Source organism: Takifugu rubripes, chromosome 15 (genome assembly GCF_901000725.2).
Source record: "Takifugu rubripes chromosome 15, fTakRub1.2, whole genome shotgun sequence".
Taxonomy (NCBI): domain Eukaryota; kingdom Metazoa; phylum Chordata; class Actinopteri; order Tetraodontiformes; family Tetraodontidae; genus Takifugu; species Takifugu rubripes.
Window position 1 is genome coordinate 3,932,988 of NC_042299.1, and position 27,529 is coordinate 3,960,516.

At 43.9% G+C, this 27,529-nt stretch overlaps 1 protein-coding gene across 3 annotated transcripts in view; it reads right to left on the bottom strand.

The window, feature by feature from the left end:
• Positions 1–27,529, bottom strand: part of lhfpl7 (LHFPL tetraspan subfamily member 7) — a 61,918-nt gene that overhangs the window by 32,599 nt on the left and 1,790 nt on the right. For 2 of the 3 annotated variants that reach the window (XM_011617211.2, XM_029848015.1), the window contains exon 2: positions 11,283–11,421. In XM_011617211.2, coding sequence (XP_011615513.1) covers positions 11,283–11,421 — 139 coding nt within the window. Of the gene's footprint in view, positions 1–6,398; positions 7,455–11,282; positions 11,422–27,529 lie in introns of those variants that run through there. The other variant, XM_029848016.1, reaches the window with a different exon arrangement.

Sequence of the window (27,529 nt, forward strand, 5' to 3'; positions counted from 1 at the left end):
AGTTCCATACAACTCTGCCACGCTACACAATTAAAGACAACAGAGACACATTGTGGCCATGCAGAGCTTGTTACTCATGCAAACAGCACAGTTCTTGCAGGAGAAGGAGACTAATGGTAGCGCACTTATAGCACATACGGCGTTTGCATGATGAATATGCACGTCAGGATGGCAGGGGAGGCAGAGCACTGCAGGGTGGGAAACTATGTAACAGCAGTCAACGTGTACAAGTTTGGTTGGTGGGGTTCAATAATCGAAAACAACAGACTAAGAGTCATTTTCAGGGGCAGGACACATTTGAATTTCAGAGAATTCCAAAGATTCTCAGGGGGCATTGTGCATAGAAGATGGGAGGGGGTGGGAGCAAAGATGAAGAGGGGATGGGGAGGTTTCGGGTGTGAAGTCAGAAGAGGGAGGAACAAAAGGAAGAGTTGAAAGAAAGAGGTAAAGGACAGAGATTGAGAGAGGCGCAGGCTGTTAAGGAAAATTGCATGCATGTGTCACGTCTCTTTGTGGCATACTGGTGATAACTGTGTCCACACTCTCACTGTCAGAACTTGTCCCTGGTCTCCCGTGATACACGCTGGAACATCTCCTCTGTACCATTTGTCTTCTTCTCATGCTGTGACACGGCGGTCATTGAGCGGACGCCTGCTGTCATGGAGGCAGAAATCACCATCAGGTCAGAGATCCCAGCTCAGACCGCTGAACTTGAGCGCTCAACATTCACACAATCAACTTCAATCAGGTTTCAGCCATTCATCCGAGGCTTTCTTTGTCCCCTGAGTCACAAACAACACTGAATGCGACCTCTCGGGGGTCGTCGTCATCTTCCAGCCTTTGCCAGGAACAGCCCAGCTAAGCAGAGGTGATAGAAGGATTAGCGTCTCAATATCACTTATTTCCCATGAAATTCTAAACGTCACCCAAAAGAGCACGGCGTCGCCACACTGACAAAGAGCCACATTATATCAGTGCTCCATCACCATCCCACTGGGATGCTGTATTTTATGATAGTGCCAATGCCCCAGTTTTAGTCTATTTTAGTTTGCACTGCATCCTATATTGGTGTTTAATTCATGTGCTTTATTAATAAAACACCAGTCTTCATGATTGTTCTTTCCTGTTTATCCCCGCCAGGGATCAAGATAAATCTTATCCTGCAAAGATGTCAGAAAAACCTCTGTACAAATGAGCAATTTGGTTAATCTAGTTGTCAGCTCGTAAGTACAGCTACAGAGAGAGACTGTGCCAGATTTACTGGGTTTTAACTTTTCAGTTTGTATTTTCATTTCTGTTCAATTAGCACATTCCACATGGGAAAGAGGGCATCCAAAAAACCTGAAAATAAATTTAATGATTTTTTTTTTTTAACCACAAGCAATAAAAGAAGTGATAAATATCAAGCTTTGCATGTATATTGGTGGCCAAAGAGGAAATGTTATGCGACCAGCACAGTCAGGATGATTCTTCTTCTTCGGTAACACAAATGCCTCCACCAAATGTCACGGCAATCCATCCCATGATCACCCAAGCATTTTAGCAAAAGCCACAAATGTCAGACTGCTGATGTCACTGGAGGAAAAGTCAGTAGCAATAAGTCAGTAATGCTGTAATATTCTGTTCATCTACAGAAGAGAGCAAAACCCAGGAACACTGGACATTTGGAGCAAATATGTGTTGGCAGCGTGTGTGCGTGTGTGTTTGTGTACGTGTGAAAGAGAATGTTTGGTGACAGATTGAGGGTGCTGGGACACTCTGGGGACTGATGAACCTTCTCCGCTCCTGTTGCTGCTTAATGTGAGCAGCACGCTCCGATACAACAGCTGGACCCTCAGCAGCAGGAAGGAGGAGAAGACGGCACTGGCCGCCCGTCCATCTCTGTCTCCCTGCTTTTGTCCCATTTTTCCTTCTTTAAGACACCCTGCGGTGCACAGTTGTATCCCACCTGGCCACCTCTTCTGCCAGAATGATAACAGCAGTCTGCACAGAACATTTGTTATAAAACGGCATCTCTAAATGTCATTTTTGGTTCTCAAACTAGCAAATGTTAATTGGAACCTTCAAGATTCGCAGGTTTTTTAACTTCGAGCCCAAGAGCAGAAAAATCCACAGAAGTGGCGTTTGAACCAGCCTGGAGACGTTCAAATGCAATAAACTGAGCAGACAATGACAGCTTTTCACAAACACCGCCAAAAATATACTCTCCATACTCCACAGCTATCTGACATGCTCCGAAAAGAAGTTGAGAATCTGGGGAATTCCAGCTGTGATGAAAGAGCGCAGCTCGCTCCCGAGTAAACAGGGCCGCACCAAACCCAGAGACCTGAGAGACGGGGGGGAAATCATTAATGCATCAAAGGCTGTCAAAATAATACAGCTGAAAAAGGCTGAGAGTGTAAACACAGCAGATGGCGAGCATCTCATCCACGGACGGGCGATTTCGCCCTGCTGACACGGTATCAGCCCCCACCGAGGCTGTTTGTGTCGGCCTGTCAGGGAGAGGGGATAATGGGGAAAATAGCTGGATGGATTGTGAGATTATGCTGTGCAGTGTTTGACAATAAGAACTCAGACAGATGTTCCAAACTACCTCTTTAGAGTAAATGACCTCATAAAGACATATTAAAACCCTTTTTACTATTTAACTTCTCTGTTCCAATACGCCAGGTTGTTCATTTTAACACTTGAAATCTGCTCATATGAGACCTCCTGCTTCAGTATTTTGTGATCAATATGAGTTTTGAGTCTATACTGGGAACCCCGGAAAACTCCCTTACTGTAAAAATCTATTATTTTATGGTTATAGCAGGACCTTTAATACATCAATAAATATCAAATAAAAATAAACATTTGAGTAAAACCTACTTTGGATATTCAAGTTGAACTTTTAGTATTTAATGTTAAAATATCAGAAAATAGAAAAGGAAAATTGGTTCCTGTTGCAATATTTAGTCAACGCACACTCATCCTGTACAAAAATGGTTAATTGCCATTTCTAACATCTTGAGTTCTTGATGATATGAGTTGGAGATGCTGTTTATTTCAGATACAGACATGTCAACAACGCTTGGGGTGGCCTGTTACAAAATCAGACATTATGAGGTGTGGTGGAGATAATGTGACCTGTTTAATTTGGGCTCCACTTCCTGACCATCAGCCTGGTCTTGACCCTGAAGTCAAACGGTGAAAGAAGTTAAATGAAAGAGCAATGCCAGAGGGCTGAGACGAGCCTTTAATCATTTCAGTCCCGGACTGGCTGGTTCTCTCATCTGTCAGCCTCCCCGTGTCTCTCTGCTACTGTGAGGGACCCTCCTCAGACTGTAATAAGAGAGAGGTGAACATCCCCCCCACACACACACAAACACCCACCTCTCTAGTGAGAGTACTGTAACAGATTAGTTCACAGTCCTGGGAAGATCCATCCAATCAGCTGATCATCGGCAGAGAGCTTCACTTTCCACACCCGACACCCGACACATTAATCTGCTGTGTCTTTGGTGCCAGAGAGACACAAAGCACAATCCTGCACCACTTTGATGATTATTGGCCATCCTGAAGGTAGTCAATCCTTCTCTCACAGAACGAAAAAGACCGTCTTTTTATTTCCAAACAAGAAATGAACACAAAACAGTAACTAGAATAATGTAACCCAAAAAGTAGAAAAGTCAAAAATGTTTGGATTCATTTAGAATAAATGTCTTGAATGAGGAGGAAAATGAAGTGTCCTGTCCTGCATGTCACGTTTAGATATATGTCCATACTATAGGCAACATATCAGTTTTATTTGAGTGCACACACAAACACACACACACACACACACTCCACCACTCCAGATTGATGTCATGACTCAAGTGGATCAGCAGGTAAAACATGAGGACAGATTTCATTATAAAATGATCGATGAAATCAATGTTGTAATGTATTTTGTGTGTGTGTGTTTGTAGGCCCAACAAAAATACACAAAAAGCCCTCCTTTTCCAGCAAGATATGATAGCTGCTTATGATCTCAGAGGATGAGGCACAGATCATATCATCTTCATCCACCATGCCAGAGGTACACAGCAGTTCCAGAGCTGTACACATGTGGCTGATGTACAAAAATCCAGCCGAGAAATCCAGACGGGAGAGGTGAATACAGTATATGTACACATCAGGTCTGCTTTTCAACTGCCTGCATGTCCGTGTAAAGAAGGCCATCCAGAGAGAAGGTGTTTGATTTACAGAGACTTCATTCCAATATCGTGTTGGGGCCCAGAGGGGGTCAAGACACCTTTTATCGCTTCACGTTTAGATAAGCAGAGACATGTTTTAAACACACACACGGCACTCACAAACACACACACACACACACACACACACACACACACACACACACACACACACCTGCGTTTGGTCATTCCATACATTTAGACTGTCTGAACAGCTCAGGGAAGGAAAGTCTTGCACAGAAAAACAGACCCTAATATGAGAACTTGGAGGAAATTCTTTGCTTGAGTTTTTGTTCTTTTATGTAATTAATACCACATACTGAAATGGCAGTAAAATCAACAAAAACACACCCTGATGGCATTAAGTTAAACTTGCTCTTGGCAGCTGTTTTATAATGATGATGATGATGAAGAAAGCTCTGACCTCTCTGACTACAGATTTTTTGTGTGATCTCTCTTTGTGAGAAACAATCTACCTTTTTGCAGCAATCAATAGAATCATACTGTCTTCCCTAGACACAGAATGAATCAGTGGGAAGGGAATTTTATCAGTTAAACAGACAAAATTCAGCAGCTGACAAAGAAACCAAGAGTTTCTTCACTAGTATTGAGCAAAGAAGCAACATGGAGTGCATAAAGAATAAACATGCATAGTTACAGTTTACAATGACTTAAGCTACAGGCAGTCACGTCCCAATGGTGATAATTGTTCTTGCAGGTCTATATTTCAGCTCAGCAGGTGCTGTGTGGAGCGAGCTGATATCTGCTCTTATTCAGCTCCTGAAAAATATACGAACAGCCCCCAGCCGAGGTTCCTGTGAGAAAACATTCCCTCGGCTGCTTCCTTCTCCTTTCTCTGTCTTGACTGCAGAAACTTGAAAGGTAAACCAGGTCCCAGATCTCTGCTGAGCTACTCTTTTCATCTGTACAGCACTGGCAACTGTGAAAACACTTCTGAATCGTCAAAAAAGTTTTGAAGTTTGAGAACACTGAAGATACAAAGGCCAGAAATATGCGGATGATCCTGTTATTCTGCATCCTGCACAAGAACGTACACATCAATGGCTAACGTTCAGAGCTGCAATACTAATATTTTTTACTCATAAGAAGGAGAAAACTCATAATCTCAAACACATAAATTTAACACCATGGCCTAATCAATCATGGAGTGTTTGTGTGTGACAGGTACCAGCCGTCTCAATCCCTCATAGTGCCTAAAGAAATTTAAAAAAACGAATTCCAGACAACACAGATGGCACAAGCAAAAACAAGACAATGTGATGTGAGCTTTCACTCATAGCGGTGCACTCAAGAGGAGCCTCCAAGTGGACAATCAATCACTGCGTGAGAGGGAAGAGGATAAAACGGCATAAGAGAGAAGAAAGTAAACGGTAAGCAGGAGTAAACCCGGTTCACAGACATGCACAAGCTCTCCTCTGAGTGTGCGCTTATGGAAAAGCAGCTGCTCGGTGCCTGTGGTTCTTTACATCAAGCAGGTGAGAGCGGAACTTAAGCTGATCGAGGCTACAAGCACGGCCTGACAGCAATGACCGCCCAGGGGTGCTCCAACAATATAATGTTCACAAGCCTGTATCAGTACTGTGACATCCAATGTCCGTCTGTTCTGTTCACGATGAAGCATTTGTCTGAGGTCCGTGCATGAGTTCTGCCTGACCCAGCAGAAATGACAGGACTATTTCCTTCTACATATGCACACAGGCTGCTACAGCATGAGCTAATGCTGTATCACTATTCTGATCCTGGAAGTCTTTCTTCACATCTTGCTGCTTCCAAATGGTGGCATTATTGTTCAAAAATGTTGATATCCACAATAAAGTTTGCTGTAAATCTCCAGTAAGTGAATAAATAATAATAAAGGATGAAAAAACATTGTGATAAAGTGGTCAGAATAAAGTTCAATCTTAATTACAGCCCTGTGCTAATCGACTGCTGGAACCAATTACTCTGGTTTTTGTGGCTAATGGTATCTGTGAGAGCTGTGCCACCTAATTACACACACGCACACAAATGCACACACGTGATTTGATTCATGGATCGGCATTGGCCCTCATTTATCCATGAGGCCACATTTTCTGCGATGAAATATGCTACAATAAAGCAGCGTAAATATTAATAGACTCAAGCGAGTCTCATGTTCAGAGTTAAACTGATTAATGAAACAGCTCTGTATTAGTGTGTGTGTGCCTGTATATGTAAATGTATGTAACAGATGTGTGTGAAAATTCACACACACCTTGTGAAACTAGAAAAATAAATCGATGTCTCTGTCCTTGGCTTCTTTTAGGTTTATTGATGTGTTCTCCCCACAAAAAAAAAACAACACACTTTTAAAGGTGAGCGAGACTCGACAGAGTTCTGATGAAACAGAATGAAATATCAGTGATTGACAGAAAGCCAGCCAAAAGAGGCTCGGCGAGCAGACTTTGATAAAAACATGCAAATATGAAATACGGAGAGAGATGCATGAAAGTGAAAACTGGATGAAAGATGGAGGAGTGATGGGTCAGAAAAAGGAGCGTTGGTTTATTCTGCAGTCTCCAAGTGCGGCATATTAAATGAGCAGGTAGCAGCCTGGAGGGTGGAGGTGGAAATGAAAGACTCCATAACAACAGTTGGAGAGGAATCTGGGAACAAGTTGCTTGACCTGAGCACACCCTCATCACAAAAATATGGAAAACTGGACAGGATAGGCAACATTTTGTGCCTGGAGGCAACAGGAAAGAGTTTGTTAGTTTTTAAACTTCAGGGTATGAAATCATCTTTTAAATTATGTTTGGATTCATCTTCCTTTCCCCATAGTTCCAGAATCCTAACGGTACATGAGCGATGGCCCAATCACTCCTCCTCAAGGTTGGATTAACAACAAAACCGCCGGGTGTGATTTAATTGTTGCAGTGACATGTACCCCCTAGCAGCGTCTGTGGTTTTAATGCAGCCTGTTATGGAAAATGCATTCATCTGTGTCAGAGAGATGACTGGCAGCTGCACCGGTGCCATATGGGACAAGAGGAGCTGAAACAACCCAGCAGGTTCTCTGATCACACACACGTCTTGTTTTTATAACCATGCTTCAGAGGACATCTGCATAGCAGCATCACCCAAGGGAAAGATGACACGGCGGGCCGAGCTTCCTCAGCATCCGCACAGAGAGGCGGGATCCATGGGATACACACTGCCTCTGCTTCCCGAAGCAGTCAGGGTAAACACAGCACGGCAAAAAACCTGCAGATTAAAAGATAACATTTCAGATGGGTGCAGTCTTCAAAGGGGAACATTGGGGAGGGGTGGAGCTGGGGTTGGAGAGAGTTCAGCTATAAATTAGAGACGTTTTTCTCAGCCAAAATACGGGCTGCTGAGTGAAGGATCACAATTCTTTTGGGTTTTCCATCCTGCTGTGAATGCAAGATTTGTTCTTGGGTGCAGATTTTGCTGTCATGTAAATGTACTTTAGTGGATGAGAGAGCCGGATCAGTTCTTGGGACGGTGGGGGGGAGCAATTTAAGCCATAACTCAGGTTCAGGGTCACAAAGGTGACAGTCAGAGCGAGCGGCTCAGATGCAGTGAGTTGATGCAGAGTAATGCGAGTCTGAAGAGCTGTCAGCAGATGACCAAAAACACAACCAACAAAGAGATCCACAAAAAAAATCAGCTGAAAAAGGCAGAAATGCACAGAACTAAAGACCAAAATCCTCAGACTGACACTGGATGAACATGTCATGCTAACATGTGAGTATGGCAGAGAAGATTGTAATCAGAATGACTGCAGTCATGGTTGAAATTACAATAATTTCAATCCCTTTAGGTTTTCCATCGATTTTCTTAGTTTACAGACTCACATGAATCTGATTGATTACGTTTGCATTTAAATGATGTTTTTGACTTTCAGTTAATTACAGTATAGTTCCAGTATGAATCTGACAAAAGTAGCGAAGGAATAAATACTATAAAATACAAGATATATTCTTTAATTTAAATGCCTGCCATTTGAATACCCCACCACATAAAAATGATCTACAGTATTCCTGAGATACAATATTGCGGCACACCTTTTCCTTTTTCTGCACCGCTACCATTTATTTTCACTGGGATAGCCAAATCAATCAGGGACAAGCTTGTGTCCTAGGGAGAACAGTGGGTAAACGCTGCAGCACCTTCATGCAGCATTTAATGTAAACCTCTAGATGTTAATGACGCTAAAACCCAGAAGGAAGCGTCCATCTTTAAGCTTCTGCAGCAGTCGCATGTAGACTCAGTGGAGTGTGACATGTCTGCAGCCTTGAGCAGCTCACTCCAGCATGAGAATCAGCCTGTAGAACAAAATAATGCAGAGCTGCTTGTGTCCGCAGGTGAACTGGAGTAACAGAACGACGAATTCGGTCCGTTTTCGGACTGCAGCTTTTACAATTAAAGCCTCGATATTGATGTCGTGAGCCATTAACATGCTTTCATAACATGCATTTGTGTGCATTTGTAAACCCTGCATGTGAAACTACTCCCTCAACACAAAGAGCCATCCACTCCAGCGGTTCCTGACCACTAAGAAGAACAGGTCAATAAAATATGCATGAAAAAGCTCCTCACTTAAGCCTACTGAAATGTTTTGCCTTCCTCCCTCAGAGCGTAAAAGATTGATGCCGTCAGCGCTCCGCAGCGCATTCATTTGAGCCGCTGGAGGGAGCGCGGAGCTTCTCCTGCCATGGGTTACCAAGTTCACATCTAAATCCGGGCCTGACCCATGAGAGCGCAGCTCCAAGAATAAGCTGAGTAGCTTCACCTCAAAAAGAAAAAGGTTCTTCCTGGTCCAACGCATCTCTGACTGCACCTACAAATGTGAGTTTCCATGTCAGACTGAAAGGTTAGTTTGACAGAACACACACGTGGGTGTTGTTTTCTGTCTTGCATCTGCACGACACCGATGATGTTGCTGTAAATGTTATTAAGCTGTAACGTACGTGACCACAGCGAGAGGGACACAAAGTTTTAGACAGCAACAGGTTCACACTTGACCAGCACAGAAAACACATTTACAAGCAAGACCCAACCTGTACCTGGATTATTAATATAGTTCCATAAGTAAGAGCTGTTTGTGCCTGTAGGTAGTTTAAAAAATTATTTCAATGCTTACTCACTGACACTGAGGTGGATTGAGCATGTGGAAATCAGATACATGGTTGAGGTCACATGATGCCATCTTGGTCAGATAATACCCATAACCCCCCCCCCCCCCCAATAATATACAAGAAAACATTCAATATTGCCACACAAATAATCACAGAAAAGAGAAGCGGTGCAGAAACCAAGAGCATGATGAAGAATGAAAACCACAGCAAGGCAATCCTGTGGTTAGAGGAGACATTATTGACCCAGAGGAAGTGACCAAAGAGCTAAAGTGTCAGTCACGTCCATGAACTGGAAACTCTGGCTTGATTTCTGCACGAGTGCAGAAGAGGTGTTGATGCCTGCGCCTCTGAAAGCAGCTGTGGCACATACCTGACCTACCTTCTGATTTGACCTGTTACATCTCCATCTCATAAAGGAAGAACCTGTACAGAACACCTCTGTACTCCTTTGAACACCCTCCAACCTCAGTTCGGTTCACTCCTGTAAGACTCACCCGCATGTATCTGAAAATGTTTATTTTCCGCAATGGAACATTTTAACCATTGAGATCAGAACAACTTCCAGCTCAGCAGAAGTTGCTATCCCTGGTTCAGCTGAAAGATCCCCTGCTGAAGCAGTTTCAGCATATCGGCTCTCTTTCGTTAAGCAAGCTCACGCGCTGACACACTTCCCTACAAAGCTGGGAAAACAAACAGTTGTGATGTACCCTACTCAGGGGCTCTGTGAGATCTCTGTGAAATCTGCATCTATCTTGACACGAGTCAACCTGGAATCCGAACAGAGGCTGCTCCGTTATTATTGCCATTTAGCAAAATCTGCCGCTGTGAAAGACGCAGAACGTGATTGTAAAGAAGAGGATTACACACGGAGACGCAAACACCCTCAGACACGCGAGGTCAGCGCTGCTGCTTCAAGATGCTTCATTGATCTGAAGCTGACATATTCCTGTGGCTGCGAGCTTTAAGCACCATTTAAAACGCACCATTAAGCACGCCTGCGCAGATTTATCAGCAAAGATTTAAACGGTCCAATTAATTCTGCCTCTAATTACAGTTAGTTAAATGCAATATGTGGGGATTTAAATTAGCCACTCAATATTTTCAAGAGGAGCCAATGCAAGTGCAGCTAAGCATGAATTAGAGAGGCAAAGATTAGCTGATTTGAAAGCCATAGGTGGTGAGGTTAACAAATACTTCATATGTAGAGGAAAGCAAAAGGTAAAAAGCACAAAATGAGGAAAACACACACATCTCTGGTGCTAATCTTGCCTGGGATGACATTTCCAGAACATAGAATTGACATATTAGATTTCCTACAACTTTACCAGGACTTTTTAAAATAAAAATCTAGCGAATTACGCCAGTAAAAATGTAAGCATATAAATGACTTTTTTCTCCAACAGCCGTTAATCTGGCCTGATGCACAAGTCCAGGGCTGTTCGATGACCCCATTCTCTCTGTATTCTGGGCTTTAACATCTGAGTGCTGCCATGTACAGTACATGTTCAATTTATGAGATTAATTTCCTGTTTGAGTGAAAGTGACATCGTGATAAGTCACATGTCACTCTGAACCAATGACCTGTGTTAAGGAGGTGTAATTGTTCTTTTACAGCAGGCTCTAAATCTCTGTGTGCCCTTCCTGCCACAGCTCAGCCCCTGCAGGTACCACACAGCCTCTGGTTGCCTAGCAGCGACTGCTCCTCCAGTTTATTCTTTTGTCTATTTTCTTTTGCTTTTGTTGGTGATGGACACCATCAGCTCTCCTAAAAAGCAATGGTTTGTCTGCTGTGTGATTGCTTCAAACATTTTCCAAGAATCAGAAATTCGAGACTCCACATAAGTCTAGAAGAGAGCCGTTTATCACATGTTTTATCTCCCTGCATCACTGCAGCGTGCACGGCTCTGGCTGAGCTTGCATCTCCACTAACCTGCAGCCATCTGCATGTAGCCGGCCAGGGTGCAGATCCTCCTTTCACACCCTCCGCTGGGCAGGAAGATGGTGACGATGGCCAATAGGGAGCTGACAGCCAGCAGAGCACAGCCGCCGGAACAAAGTACTGCGCTGGTCTGAGGGATACAAACACAAGAGTTTCAGCCTGGCTAGATGTGCCGCAACTAAAACATACAGGAAACTTTAACAGCCTCACCTATTCTGATAATTTAGTCACTACTTTTAATCCACCTTCACTTCAGCAGCAAGTGGTTAGTATCCCATAGGTGTTCTGATTGACCTTTACCCCTCCATTAGTGCCGCGCGTGTTGGTGTGTTCCTTATGCTGCTTTACCTGCACAACCTCTCAAACCCTTCAGCTCCAGTGAAAGGTGCTGCACGTACTTCTAAACACATTTAGCAGTCAAGTTGCCAGAAGAGTGCCGCACACCAGTGGAGTCAGGAAACGGCTCCAGTCCAGATGATTACCATGCAGGCGGAGGTTAGGGAAATGTCTGACATGCACGAGAGAATTACAGCCCTAAAACATGTGTCATTATGCATGTCCCCCCTGTGAGTGACATGAATGGAGGAGGGATGAAAGCGCAGTGATTTCCACGGCTGACGGGATGTTTAATTAGCTTGTTCTGGGTGTTTGGCAGAAAGGCTGCGAGGGGGAGGTGGGCATTACAAAAAATTGCTGCGATGTCGCTGCAATGATGATTATTATTCTTTTGACCTTTGTCTTTGCAAAAACATGTGTTCCTGTTCACCGGCCCCTGAATCAGCAGTATATTCAGAGTAAAAGCAGGAAATACAGATTAACTGCTTCTACGGTTAAGTATTTTAATTCCTATTTGTTTAAATAAAGACTCAAATTTTGATTTACTGGTTACGAGCCCGGTGCCATTGTGGAGTTTACCACACGTTTGGTTGTTTTTGCACCCTGTGTTTAAAGGCCGGACTTTAACTCATCACGCAGGGAGCAGCAGGCAGTTTTAAAATGAGAGTGATGCATTAGCAGCCACACACCGGATGTAGCTTCTCTTTTTCCTCCATTATGATACAACTTGATTTTGGTTCATTTTGTCAAAGATTCTTGTTTGTCTTGAGGAGAGAGGGATGAGGACACAATCAACCTGAAACTGTTGGTTAGTCGGTTGTGCGAAAGCTTTTGACCCCCCCGAGAATAGAATTAGATCAACTAACTGGGACAAAATCCTGCATCATTTGCTTTTGTCAGACCCTTTTTTAAATTAAAAAAAAAAAACACTGAAAATTTTTAAAATGAGATGAGAGCAGCTACCATAAAATTACTTTCTGCTCTCTGGACTTAATTTTCCAAAAGCACAAATAATCAAGGAAGCATGAAATAAACAGCCATCTATAAATAGCCATGACAACCCTATAAATGCTAAACTTTTAATAATTCCAATCACCTTGGCAGTGAGAGGGACTACAAAGCTCCTCAGAGACAATCATGTGATCATTGATAATAATCCGAAATACTTCATAGTTGTTCTGATATTTCCTAACATGGACAAAACATGTTTCAGCTTCTTGTTTTGCTCAGTTTGTTCCCAAAGGGAAGATGAAGAAGATAGAGGACGCTCGTTAATGGCACTCCTCTTTCGTCGTGCTGGTTGGAGGAATATCTCCCGTTGTCTCATTGCTTGTCCCTGGTGTTCCTCCCACCTTGCTGTTTTCAATTCACTGTGACACATTAAAGTCTCATCATGTCCCTTGCCGGGGATGCGGGGGCTCAACGGCCGTGGCACACTTTCAGTAAACAACAAAAGACATTTGCCGTGGTCAGCATACATACAGTATACAATGACATGTGTGAATCCTGGATCCACTTTGGAAAAGCAAGAACTAATTCCCATAAACCTAAATAAGTCCACGTGTAAGCTGCTGAATCCAGCTGGATTGATTCAACCACTTCTTTATCTGCAGGCACTAACACATGACATTTTCTGTGTGCCATTTAAATGCAGCTTAAGACACTAAGACAACTCATCACACAGTTATTTTTACTCGAAACTGCCAACATTTCAATTAACGGGGCTCCAATTAATCAACTCGAGAGTGTGCATATTTTGATGAAACAAACTCCTAATCAGCACCATTTTTGCCCTCAAACAATAGGCTGCCTCAGCAGAAGCCCCTTTCCCTCAATTGTAATTGTGATTGCTCAGAGCACAAGTCAATTTAGTAGAAAATGAGACGCCAACAGTACGGGTCCTCTCTGTCTCTGCGATGCTTCCTAAATAGATTGTAATTATGTCTTAATAAATGGCCCCAGCCGCGGCAGTTAGAGCAGGGAAAAGAGAACGAGCTTGCAGACAGACTCATCTTCATCTCAAGGTTCTTCTCGTTACTGGAAACAGAAAACTGGATTTTCAACCATTTTATAAAGTAAACTTTGCCCAGCGAAGGAACTATTACATTTCAGAAAGCTAGAACAGACCCGGCCATGCTGTCAATGCATCAGTAAATAATGAAACGCTGATGAGATCCATTGCTACAGCCTCTGGTGTGTGTCTAAGTCTCCGACCTAAAGCAACTTTATTGGTTTACACTACAGCAATAAGCAGAGACATGGCTAGTTTCAATCCATCTTCAGGGATTCAGGGATTAGACTGCGTGAGTTTCATTGCCTCCTCAATTAGGATGAAGAAGACATGACACGGCAAAGCGTGTCTCTTTAATGGAACATTTGAATGAAAAGCTTCAGCTGAGCATAGCCTGACAATTGTTTTTTTTTTTTTTGTTTCCTTCATAAAACACAGGTAAAGCACAGCATCAGGCTCTGACAGGGACAACTACACTACTTCAGGTTATTTATGGAGCAGAAGGGCTAAAATGAGACAAGGCGGATCCACTGATAAGCAGACGTACAGATGCACTGTGTAGATCCTTCCTCTGGACTGAGCTTGTGCTGGTCTGATGTCTCATCCTCAGAAACAGCGCTCGCATCAGGATTCAACAGGGTGACCAAGTGGTCACACTTAAGCACCCGTGTTCTGCTTCTCCGAGTCCATTAGTTCAACAACACAGCTTTGAAGAACAACTCTGACGTGTTTCAGCTCTTTCCATCTCACAGGGATTCAAAGACTAGACCAAAAAAGAACCTGAACACTTTCTTTCAGCTTGTTTATCATTTTCCACTGCAGTCCTGATAACCCCCCATGAGCACTCAGATGACCCCCTCCACACACACACGTGAAAATTAATGTTATGCCAAATACATTGCCAACTTATTGCTTTTTCAGTGTGTGTGTGTGTGTGTGTGTGTGTTACACGTGTGTGTATATGTGTGTGTTTATCTCTGAGCTGCTGACTGTGAATGCAGGATGGAGAGGAGGTGAGGAAGAGCAGGGAGCACAGATTAATCACCTGCCAAGTGGACGGAGATTCCAATTGAGCCTTGGGGACAGGCAGCAGATAAGAGGAGACGTTCAGGAGCACTTATGAGGACAGACGCAGGGGGAGTGCCATGGTTCGCACGACAGTAGTGATTCAGATCGAGGGACTCAGTTAGCTCGTTTAGATGTGCAGCGCCTGATTCCTGATTTCTTTTCAAATCTGCTGCAACTTTCTGCAGCTTTGTCTCAAACTACCATTGAGCTACAATAAGGTCAAGTTCTGGTTTTAATAGTCACGCTGCGGTGGGAGATGTGAGGAATTTTTATCAAAGTAATGACATTAAATTGAATTATTAAAAAGTGTAAGACTTGAATAATTTAGCAGTTGTACTCTAAGGGTCTGAGGAATTTTTTGCATTTCAGCAAATTCCATTTTAAAAGTACTGAGAGGCTACATTAATCTCACCCTATAGGAGAAGTTGGCCAAATGTCATTTTCATTCTTATGCTTGTTTGGACAAATTTTTGTGTATGCAGTTTTTTCTCATCAGAAATGGGCCTTAGTAAAACTCTTAAAATGTACAACTGCAGCTTTAGTATATTCTCTTGCTTTTCACCATCCAACTACAGTTTTTATTCTTATGTGTTGGAATCAGAAATAGAAAAAGGATTTTTAAGGTCTTTGGTCCTAAAACGGCAGAGCTCTTCACAACCACTGAAGTGAATATATGAATTTGATAAATTGCCCATTTAATTTTGCGATCTGGGTCTTTAAGTTGAGACATCAGCTAAAGTGGGCCTTCTCTTAATGAAGCCTTTGGACTGTTTTCAGAAAAGATCCTCAGGTCAGACGTTCAGCCAGCCAGTCTCATCCAAAAACATCACTTATCTCAGAGGGAATACTGTGAGTAAAGCTCTGTCAATTGATTCACACCACTTTATACGAGTTTAAAGTTTTCCCAATGAACCACTGTGGTGGAAAAATCCATCACAAGCTTGGTGTGATATTAAAAATGCTAATATAAACTTTGTTAGTTAAAGAAAGAGGAAAAGGGGCATATGCTTTAACTGCTTATGAGCCACCTCTGCTAAATGAGTAAATATTTCCCAGAGCTTTACAGGAAGAGCAGATCACATGTTCTCCTGGGTTCAGGAACAGGAATCAAGACTCAAACCCCAACAACAGAGAGAAACAGTCCCACCATCTTGGAGAGTGCGCCAGCACAGGCTAAACAGCTTCTGCAGGTAAATCACGCCATGTTCCATTTATGGTTGGACTGGTTCCAGTCTGCCAGCTGCATTCCTGCTGGGCCACTGCCCACTTGCTGTAAGGCCTGGGGAGCAGAGGTGACTTTGCGTGTGGACCTGGTGGCCATGAATAAATCTAAATGTTTGTTGACCGTTGAGCTGCAGCTGTACTCTGACCTGTGGAAATGGAGCTGGGGACTGAGATTGGAACTGCAAGATTCTGCAGCATGGTAACGCCAACTTTGGTCTGCATTTTTTTTTGTGAGTTTTTTTCCCCGGCATTTCAATGAATTCTGCTTTTTCCCCTCTGTACAACATCTCCAGAGAACTCATTAAAGATTATTTTATACCCTCTCAGCTTTTAAATAAATGAACTCTTCACCCGATACAGAGTAGACATCAACAGAGAGGACCGCGGTAATGATAATGGGCCGCCTGTCAGTGTTGGTTGAAGCGTCAAATACTCACAACCTCTACATGCATATTTCCCACATCAAGGCAATTAAATGTGAGACTAAATATTACTCCAGACAGATTAGTCAGATTAGCACTGCAGGAATACAAACTGCCTGAGGAAACTGCCAGCCTGCCAGAACACACAAGCTTGTGCCCCAAAAAATCAGCAGCGGCGCAGGAAGAGGAAATACATTCTAGCAAGCATCGTCCCAGAGGAGGAAGAGCTTCATGAAGCCCTCAGGTTGTGCAGCACAGACGGTGATTCTTATGGGAGAGACCGGAAGGCTACAGGTCAGGCAGGAGAAGCTTCTATTTAAGGTTGTTCAGATGGGAAGGAGTGTGCAGATGTGGTCGAGAAATACAGTGGAGATGAAGAGGGGTTCATTCATAAACAACAGCGCAATCAGGTGTCTGTGTGACTCAGGTGATTCGACATCTATGACCTCCCGGCACCACCAGCTCATATTCTTATCTCCACCTCCTCTGTATGAAATGTCTTTTGTAGCAGCCACCCTTGAGTGGGTGAGTTGGTGAACGGGTGGGTGGCACGGAATCTTTTTTCTTTCTCTCTCTCTCTCAATTAAATGCTAGACAACTCCCTGTAAGGGAGGGAGGGAGCATACAGTTGTTGAGCAGGAATATCTAAGCAGAAACTCCCACCCATCGTTCATAATAGATCACAAAGAAGATCTGATAGGAGGATCAAACAGCTGGATCGGGATGGATGGGGGTCCCTTGCAGGCTGCTTTAATGATGACATCCTCAGAGTCAGAGAGGCAGAGACTTTTATTCATCTCTGATAATAGGGTGCTGGTGTTTGGGGGGAGAAAGCTGGGAGAAAAAGGAGCAACCCCAGGCAAAATATTGCCTTTCCTTTCTCTTCTTACTCTCTCAGCGAGCCCTGTAATTGAATTATAGAGTCACTGATACTTCTGTGAGAAGCTCCCCACTCCCCCCTGAATCCCCCCACCAGCCCGAGAATCCATCCCGCTTTGTGTTTTGCCTTTGAAAGGGGACGTTGCTGCAAAACTGATGGAATGTGTGGCGGAAGGATGAGCAAAAGAAGTGCTGATTAAAACAGGGGAGAGAAATGAAGGGCTGGATGGGGGTGATCCTCTGATTTGATCGTTAGGGCAAACATGTGTTTGGCATCCTGGCAAACAGTCGACTAACCGCTTCAATCTGAAGATAATGACGGATCTTGCAGGACTGGGGAGAGATGAGAAGAACCAGAGGAAGTTTCTCACCACAGAACTTCCAAACACATGTCCGCCCCCACCTCTGGACAGTGAGACATCTGTGATGCAAACTGCATGCTGAGAGCCTGTCCCCAATGTTCTGTTTGGTCTTGTGTACAAGTATTCAGGGCCTTGAACTGTCCCAGGTGGTGCGTGGACACATCGATGGGACTTGTGACAGGGGGCATTTTGAAGTTGTGGGAAAAGGAAGACATGTATAGATTTAGAGATCTGGTCTGGGGCCCAAACCTCAGTTAAACTCATTTATCCAAAGCAGCAGTTATGGCGTTATGTGACCACGTGCAAGCAGGAATGTTGAAAGAGAGCATGAGAGATTCGTCCTTTAGCTCTCACAGAGAGGAACACTCACCCGGCCCAGCTTGCTCTTGCATTTATGCATGATCAGCACTACTGCTGGTCCCAAGTGCTCATTTCATAATTCATGCGTACTCTACTGTAGCAACTGGAAATGCTACTTTATCTGCCTGCACCACTCTACTTTATTTTATCAACACATCAGCTGGATGAAGTTACACTCCAGTTACACCAAAATTTCACAATCTCCCCCCAAATGGAAACACAGCTCCAGGACAATGTCTGCAAAAATCCCGAACCCTTGTCAGTTTCATCACATTGTGGACCTGGTAAATTAAATTTCCACAGGGCTAATGAGCTGGTTACCAGGTCTGGATTAGAGTTGCATCAGCTTGATCATGATGAAGCGCTGCATGCAAGAAACCGGGAGAGCCTGGAGAGCCTGGAGGGCCTGGACTCCCCCTGGAACCTCTGAGCACAGTGTAGCTGGACAACAACTAAAATGACAGCCTTCATCATGATGCAGCAGGTCACTGATGAAGCTCTCTTCTGGAAATGTCTGTCACCTACTGGGCAAACTGGTTGATCACAAAGCATGCCATTAATTATGCTTCTTCCTAATGGGAACACAGGAAAAAGTCCCAACCTCATCCAACCTATATCCAGGATGTCACACGGCTCAAAGAAAATCCAAACATCTTTGCCTGCACCATACTAATCTTTTCTAATGACTCAGCTGTGTTTATGGATATGCCCATTAACACAAGAATATTATCCTCTTCACAGCAGCAGAGCAGGAAATTAACTTTTTTATTGGAAAATATTTCTCCGCTCTAAGCTGGTTCAAGCAGGAAAGATACAGTTGAAAAGGCAAAGCTAGCAGCATTATAACACACATTTATTGCTCTGTGAAGCTTCAGCTCTTTTCAGAAAGTTTGAATTTGAAAAAAAAAAAAACCAATGCAATAACCATCAATGCACAAAAGCATGAATAATAGTTCATACAAGGTTCAAGCAGCCTGGCCTCAGTGACAGCGGAGGAAAGATTTTACTCCCCAGCAGAAAATATGAAGAGAAGCAGCAATTCTCACCTGGCCTCCAAACCTAAATGTTTAACTGTATTGCAGGTGATCTGTGTCCCATCCAGAGGATTGTTCTTTAATGCTTGACATGTCTGAACTGTCTGATGGCTTCGAAGTTAGTTCAAAGCCAAAATCTTGACATCTCCCTTTATGGAACGTGTGGATTTTTTTTGCTCTGAAGCCTGCACCGCTCTCTCCAGCATTCAGAAGGAAAGTTGTGTTTGAGGGGCTCAGATGTGGATGCAGATCCCAGGGGCCATGTGTTTTGATGTTGCTGCATTTCCAAAAGGCTAAGAAAATAGAGCAGTAAAACGATATTGACACAGGAGCAAGAAAAATGGAGCTGGTTCCATCTAAGCCAGTGTCTGTTTAAAACCTGTTTTCCCTGCAGAATGTCAGATTTAAGATGTGGATTTAGCACATCAAAGCAGCAATAACTGCCGCTCTAAACTTGCTTACCTGCAGGCCCAGTGAAGGACGGCAGGAGGGCCCACTTCTGTGCTCTGAGCCACATGGACGACATCATTTATGTTAAAAACAGGGAGAAGATGCTGTTTGCTAAATCAATACATTAATACCCACAGGGGCCACTGTGAAGGCAACGGAAACGACAGGCCGCTTAACAAATGGACATCAGGCCTGCCAGAGCCCGCTGAGTCAGCACGCTTCAGCACCTCATTCTGTCGTTTCCCATCAGGTAGACGGCTCGCTGTCTACCTGGGAACTGCTGATCAGAGGCCCTTAAAGATCACCAGACTAAAGAGTGTAATTCATGACTGGAATAAGCGCTTACGGCTGGGCGCGCTGGCTGCCTCTGGGAGCCCGGCCAACATTTAAAGACACATCTCATGTCTGCTGGTGGGGTACAGCACTTCCTTCTGGCAGCTTTCATCCCAGCATGTTTTACTGCTACAGCTTCCAAATATCGCTGATGACTGATCACAGGCTGCAGGTAAAGCCTATCTCTGAAAGCAGATCACACATCACATTGTCCTCTGCACAGGCTGATGTGCTGCTGACAATTTAGTACCGGGTGGGTCCATTTGAGGTACTTTAGTGGCCAAAACTTTATTTATGCTACCTTAACATGCAAGAAATTATACACAATCACATGATATAATTAGTGTTCTACTATATAGTGGCAAAGATGGCTAGCCAGTGGCTAGCCAGGGCGGCTGGGTGACGGTTCGCAGGAAGCGTAGCCCAAAACAAAGGTCCACGGCCCACGGGGGCCAGAGCGGGCGATATAGAAGCAAATTTATGGCTGCTGGCGAGACGTAAACGTAAATTTGGTAAAATTATTATTCACGTCGGAGCCAACGACACCCGGCTTCATCAGTCGGAGGTCACCAAAATTAACATAGAGTCGGTGTGCAACTACGCAAAAACGATGTCGGACTCCATAGCATTCTCTGGCCCCCTCCCCAATCTGGCCAGTGATGAGATGTTTAGCCGCATGTCATCGCTTCGTCGCTGGCTGTCACGGTGGTGCCCCAAAAACCAGGTGGCCTTTATAGACAATTGGAGCACTTTTTGGGGGAAACCCAGACTGATTAGGAGAGACAGTATCCATCCCACACGGGATGGTACCTCTCTCATTTCTAGTAATTTGTCTAATTTTATTAGACCCAAAGTGACCTGACAATCCAGGGTCCAGACCAGGATGCAGAGTTGTAGTCTTACACACCTCTCTGCTGCTTCTATAGAACCCTCATCCACCAACAATAACATATTTAACACTATAGAGGTAGTCTCTGTTCCACGGTTAAATGTTTACCAAGCACAGAGCAAGGGAGCGGTCAATCACCATAATCTTATTAAAATTAATACTGAAGCACAAGTTGGAGAAACTAATAACACACAATTAAGTGTGGACTGTTAAATATTAGATCTCTTTTGTGTAAATCCCTGTTAGTGCACAACCTGATAGCCGATCATCACATTGATTTATTTTGTTTTACTGAGACCTGGCTTCAGGAGGAGTATGTTAGCTTAAATGAATCTACTCCTCCTACCTATCTTAATTATCATATTCCTTGTGTTACTGGTCGAGGAGGGGGACTGGCAGCAATCTATCACTCCAAGTTATTAGTTAATCCTAGACCAAAATATGGCTCCAGTTCATTTGAAACCCTGACTCTTGGCATCACCCATCTGAAATGGAAGGCAGAAAAGCCACTTCTGTTTGTAGTTGTATTTTGGCCCCCTGCTGGGCCACATTCAGAGTTCCTGTCTGAGTTCTCTGATTTCTTATCTGACTTGGTCCTTAGAACGGACAAAGTCATTATCATTGGAGACTTTAATATCCATGTAGACGTTGTAAATGACAGCTTTAGAAAGGGCTTCATTTCATTACTTGAGTCAGTTGGTTTCCTCCAGCAGATAAACCAACCAACTCATAGCTTCAACCACACCTTAGATCTAGTTCTGACTTATGGTGTTGAGGTAGAACATGTGTCAGTGTTCCCTCAGAACCCACTCCTGTCAGACCATTCTTTGATCACTTTTACATTTATGATTAAGGATTCTTCTATGCTCAGAGCACAGTCTTACTATAGCAGATGTCTTTCAGATAATGCTGTAGCTAAGTTTAAGGAAGCAATCCCTGTGCTAATCCCAGGACCACTGTGTGTTTCCCCAGGGATCAATCATTATAATCTTAGCCCTGCTGAGGTTGACTCTATTGTTGAAGGTGCAGCAACCTCACTGAGAATCACGCTTGATTCTGTTGCCCCCCTAAAAAGAAAATAGTAAATCAGAGGAGGTGTGCCCCCTGGTATAATTCACATATCAGGACCCTCAAGCAGAAAGTGCGCAGACTAGAAAGGAAGTGGCATTCTTGTAAAATAGACAGCTATCATACAGCCTGGAAAGACAGTCTGTTAGTTTACAAAAAGGCCCTCTGTAAGGATAGAACAGCTTATTTTTCTTCTTTAATTGGGGATAATAAGAACAACTCCAGGTTTCTTTTCAGCACTGTGGCCAAATTAACCAAGAGTCACAGTGTTTTAGATCTACATATCCCCTCTTCCCTTAGTGGTGAAGACTTCATGAGCTTCTTCACTGATAAAGTTCTAGCTATCAGAGAAAAAGCTAACCAGGCCATCCCTACAACTGGACCATCACCAGACGTGTTGACTGTGGAAACATACAGGTTCTCCAACGAGCCTTTAAACTCCTTCAGCCCTATATATTTTTCTGAGGCGTCATCGCTAATTCAGAAATCCAAAACCACCACGTGTCTTTTAGATCCCATCCCAACACACCTGTTGAAGGATGTTTTACCATTGATAGGCAGTTCTATCCTGGACCAGATCAATGGTTCTTTAGTGACAGGTTATGTACCCCGGTCCTACAAAGTTTAAGTGATTAAGCCGTTGCTTGAAATAACATCACTGGATCCTGACGTATTAGTAAATTATAGGCCAATATCCAACCTCTAAAGTTCTTGAGAAGGTGGTGGTGACTCAGTTACTGGAGCACCTGCAGAGGAACAGCCTGTTTGAGATGTTTCAGTCAGGCTTTAGTGTCACAGCTGCGGGCAATCATGCCCGTGAGTCGCTTCGCCCCGCACACCTGCATCTGGACATTAATGAGCTCTCTTCTTAATCCCTGGAGGCACACCTGCTCCCTGCCAGATCGTTATTCGTGTTCCGATGACTTTCCAGTGTATTCCTGTTTGCCTGCCTGCCCAGTTCCGACCTTGCCTGTTCCTGACCATTCTGTTTTGCCTGCTCCCCGGTAAACTCTGTCTGCCTTCTGCCTGATCTCGGCCTTGCCTGTCCCCGACTATTCTGTTCTGCTCGCTTCCCGGTGAATCGTGTCTGTTGTCTGTTTCTGACAATAAAGCGGTGTTCAGCCAAACTCGTGTGTCGCATTTGGGTTCTCATCTGGTTCACGACACTTTTTAGAGCTCATCACAGCACTGAAACAGCACTTCTCAAAGTTACTAATGATCTTCTCATAGCTTCAGATCATGGACTGGTCTCTATGCTGGTTCTGCTGGATCTCAGTGCTGCTTTTGATACAGTTGATCACAGCATCCTGTTACATAGACTGGAACATGTGATTGGGATTAAAGGGACAGCACTAGACTGGTTTAGATCATATTTATCTGATAGATACCAGTTTGATCATGTCCATGGTGGTCCCTCTTCATACAGTAGGGTTAGCCACGGAGTTCCTCAAGGTTCTGTACTTAGGGAACATTATTCGGCAGCATGGGATAAATTTTCAGTGTTATGCTGATGAAACTCAGCTTTATTTATCCATGAAACCAGAGGAGACAGAGAAGTTAGTGAAGCTTCAGACCTGTCTTAAAGACATAAAGTCCTGGATGTCTTCAAATTTCCTCCTCCTTAACACAGGAAAAACTGAGGTCATGGTGTTTGGTCCTGAACCTCTCAGGGATAGATTAGATCACATGATCACTCTAGATGGTATCTCATTAACATCTAGTCTCTCTGTGAGGAATCTTGGAGTAACTTTTGACCAAAATCTCTCCTTCAACTCACACATTAAAACAGTCTCTAGAAGTGCCTTTTTTCACTTGAGAAACATCACAAAGATCAGGAAGCTACTGACGCGGCATGAAGCTGAAAGGTTAGTCCATGCATTTGTCACTTCCAGGCTGGACTATTGTAATTCTTTATTATCAGGGTGTCCAAACAACTCTTTAAGAAGCCTCCAGCTGATCCAAAATGCTGCAGCCAGAGTTCTGACAGGTATTGACAAAAGAGATCGCATAACTCCTGTACTGGCGTCTCTTCATTGGCTGCCCGTTAAATTTAGAATAATTTTAAAAACCCTTCTTTTGACCTACAAGGTCCTCAGAGGCCTAGCTTCATCCTACCCGGAGGAGCTAGTGATACCTAACCAGCCCAATAGACCGCTCCGCTCTCAGAATGCTGGTCTACTTGTGGTTCCCAGAGTTTCTAGGAGCAGAATAGGGGGCCGAGCATTTAGCTACCAGGCCCCACTGCTATGGAACCAGCTCCCTGTCCAGGTACGGGAGGCTGACTCCATCGCTACTTTTAAGATTAGGCTTAAAACCTACCTCTTTGAAATAGCTTATTGTTACTAATTCTGTAGTTCCATTTACTATTATAGACAGACAAATTATCATACTTAGGGGGTCGTCTAATCATTAGGTTAACATTTTAGCTATGCTGTTATAGGCCAAGGCTGCCGGGGTCCAGAAACATGATCACCTGACAGGCCTCTGTCACCCCACTGGGTCATGGTTTCCTCTCCTCTTCTCTCCTTTCCTCTCCTTTCCTCCTCCTCATCAAGCAGACTAGTTATGCTGATTCCTGTGTAGTTTTTCTGCCCCCCCGTATTCATTTACAGGTATCGCCGCCTTCGGAGCTGCATGACGACCTCCGGCCCTGCTGACCCACTGTATAAATAGTGTATTTTTGTATGTGTTTCTGTGCTCTGGGCCCTGGGATTCTGGAAAGCGCCTTGAAACAATTTTGATTGTAAAAGACGCTATATAAATAAAGATTGATTTGATTTGATTTGAGATGTGAAACAATATTACCGCTAGAGGGCGGTACTTTCCCATTCACTGACTTGTGTGTCCCCTAAATACGGACAAATTTTATGAGACAACCTAGGTTGTCAAGACCCCTTGGTTTATTTTACAATAAAGAAAAAATGACTAATTTGGGCCTTGATGTGTCACAGCTACTGGTAAATACCACAATGCGCTCACAAGAGACGCTACCAGTTCTATCTGACACGTCCTTCCCACCAGTTCCAGCACATCCTACACTTTCTACGTATCCACTGCATACTCCAGCTGGACTGTATCATATGCAAAGGGTGAATGAACAAGAGGTGAACAAAAGCCAATTTTAGCCCCACTCACACATAACTTTTCCACTGGTGTATGCTCACCCCTGAGACCAGGACCTTGAAGCAAACATGCCCTGTATCATTGAGTCAGTGGGCCACATTTCACACAAGACTTGCTCTCAATAGACACGCATCTCTCATCTCTAGTGCCGCCTCTCGCTCTCCGACCGGAGTCGTCTGCTTCGAGCTACTACTCTAAGTCAGGCGAGCAGGCAGGCGAATGCAACTCTTTGCTCATTTATTGGAGGATGGGACGTCTTTGTCCCATCATGCACCCACCAGCCATCCGCAGACAGCCTGAACAACAGCTCCATGAAGAGACGGCAGTAAAAAACGTGACCCTTGACCCCCACGTCTATCGTCCTCCCCACTGTGTTCTTTCTCTCTTGATGGAAGAGCGCAGACAACAGGATGCCTGATTAAAGGTTTGGGAGGAGCAGGCTGGGAAACAGGAGCTGTTAGCTGCCGTGTTTCCACGTCCTTTTATGTGATCGGCTGAAAAGAGTCCAGTGAATATGGATGATGGCTGCTTTTGTGCCACTGAGTGGTTGTGGCTGTCTTTTAGAATCTATTATAGGTGCTGTTTTCATGGGCAACATCAGAGAGGATTTTATTAAATATCCCAGTTTCTGTTCTTTTCTGAACTCTGGCAGCATAAACTTGTGATTACAGCATCAGAGCTGACACACCTGTGTAAGAACATAGAAATGGCTTTTTTTGATCCATGATGGTCGCCAATTTTTTTTAGTGTCACTGAAACCTGTGTTTGCAAGCCCTGTAATTATGTGCGTTGAGTTCAGGGATACGCTTTGATTGTCCAATCTGTAAAGCTAAGAGATGAATGAGGTCAGCAGTGAAAAGCAGCCGGATGGAGGAGTCAGACTGGAATATGACACATGCATTAGACTCCGTCACATGGCCGTAATGGCAGACGTGCTTACACACAAATGGCTTTCACTGCCCAAGTTGGCTATTAGCATTAGCAGTTAGGGTGACAGTTATCGAAAGAGAAATACATTGATGCTCCGCAGAATAAGTGTGCACGTATCGCAGGATCTTCCCGGCCTCGTGGCGCACTCTGAGCAGAGACCATTCATTCCCACTTTTATTCAGACGGATCAATCAGACAGCACTCCCACTGGTGACTCCATGCCTCAAATCTGCTGTCTACTAACAGGATGCTACGATGTCAGGAGGCAGGGACTTGTGTCATATCTGGGTTAAGAGATTCGTTTTTAATAACTGAATATTGACTTTTTCCACTGCGATCAGTGACAGTTGCACAACGACCAGACTTCTGAACTGTGAAGGAAAAACTCTCAAAATCATTAACAGTGTAAAAAAATCTGTTTCTCAGCTGCTAACTGTGAAACTTAGATACTTTTGAAAGAAGAGAGAGAGAGAGAGAGAGAGAGAGAGAGAGAGAGAGAGAGAGAGAGAGAGAGAGAGAGAGAGAGAGAGAGAGAGAGAGAAGCAAATTAGATTATTTTCCCTTATTGAAGCAGCCTGGATGGAGGACAGAACGGAACCTTATTTTTCTCCCCTGGTTTCTTAATCATTTCATAGAAGCCTTTTCTTAAAAAAGAAAAATCAATAGCCTCCTTTCCAGAACAGGACAAAATCGGAGCATTTCGGTGTGAAATGCCATTTAACTGACCAGAACAGACCTCACTCAGCGTGAAGACACATCTGATGAACTCTGATTTAAGGCGGTAGAGTCCAGGTCGCACATTTTACACACCCAAACAAACATTTCACACAGGTTGGTATTAATTAAAGATGGCAGAAGCCACACAAAAGAGCTTCATTTAATCAATTATCTTTGTGCTTAAAACCAGCTCTGGAGTGGTGAAATGACGTTTGCAGCGTCTCGCAGGGTTTATGCACCGCTCACATCTTCCTCTCTGGTGGTCATTAGCCATGTTGAAACATCTCCAGTAATGTCCATAATTTATCTTTTCTTCCATGTGGGATAGACAGCATTGCCCAATTGTTTTGCCTCTAGTGGTAAAGGATGCCAGCCTCTTTGGCACAGATCTGCATTGACAGGAAAACAAACCACAGACAAACTTTTCCAATGGTAGTTTCTGGAGCTCTCCCACTATTCACCAAACATTCAACTTTGACACGTAGTCAGCATGTACAAGGACCCAGTAAACACATGCAAAGCACCAAGACAGAGCACCTCCTGTTTCCACACACTTGGCTCCTTCCAACAGAGGCCAGGCTAATCCAGCGCCAGCGTTTAGTGCTGTGCGACAGCTGAAAGCACACATGCTGTTAGCAAGTTCAGGTGAAAATGTTCTCTGGCAGACATCCACCTTCGCACTCAGCTCACATCCCTCAGTCGACATGCTCAGCCTGCATAAGGCCCAGGCACAAGATCAGCCACCAACAGGATGAGGAGACAATCTTTACAATCCATCTGATTGGGAGCGGACTTTGTGGCATTCCTGAATTCCCCTAAGAGATTAGAAGCTTCCTGAGGGAAGCTGTCAGTATCACAAGATTTGCCAACATGCATTTAAGCCGACGTTATGTTAGAACATAGAGCTTTAGAGATGCTTGCTGAAATCCATGAATCTGTTTTTGAATTTCTACATGAAAAACAGAAAGCATGGACTTATGTAAAAGACAACACTGATCATCTCAAGATGTCACTCATGGCCGGCTGAGGCGG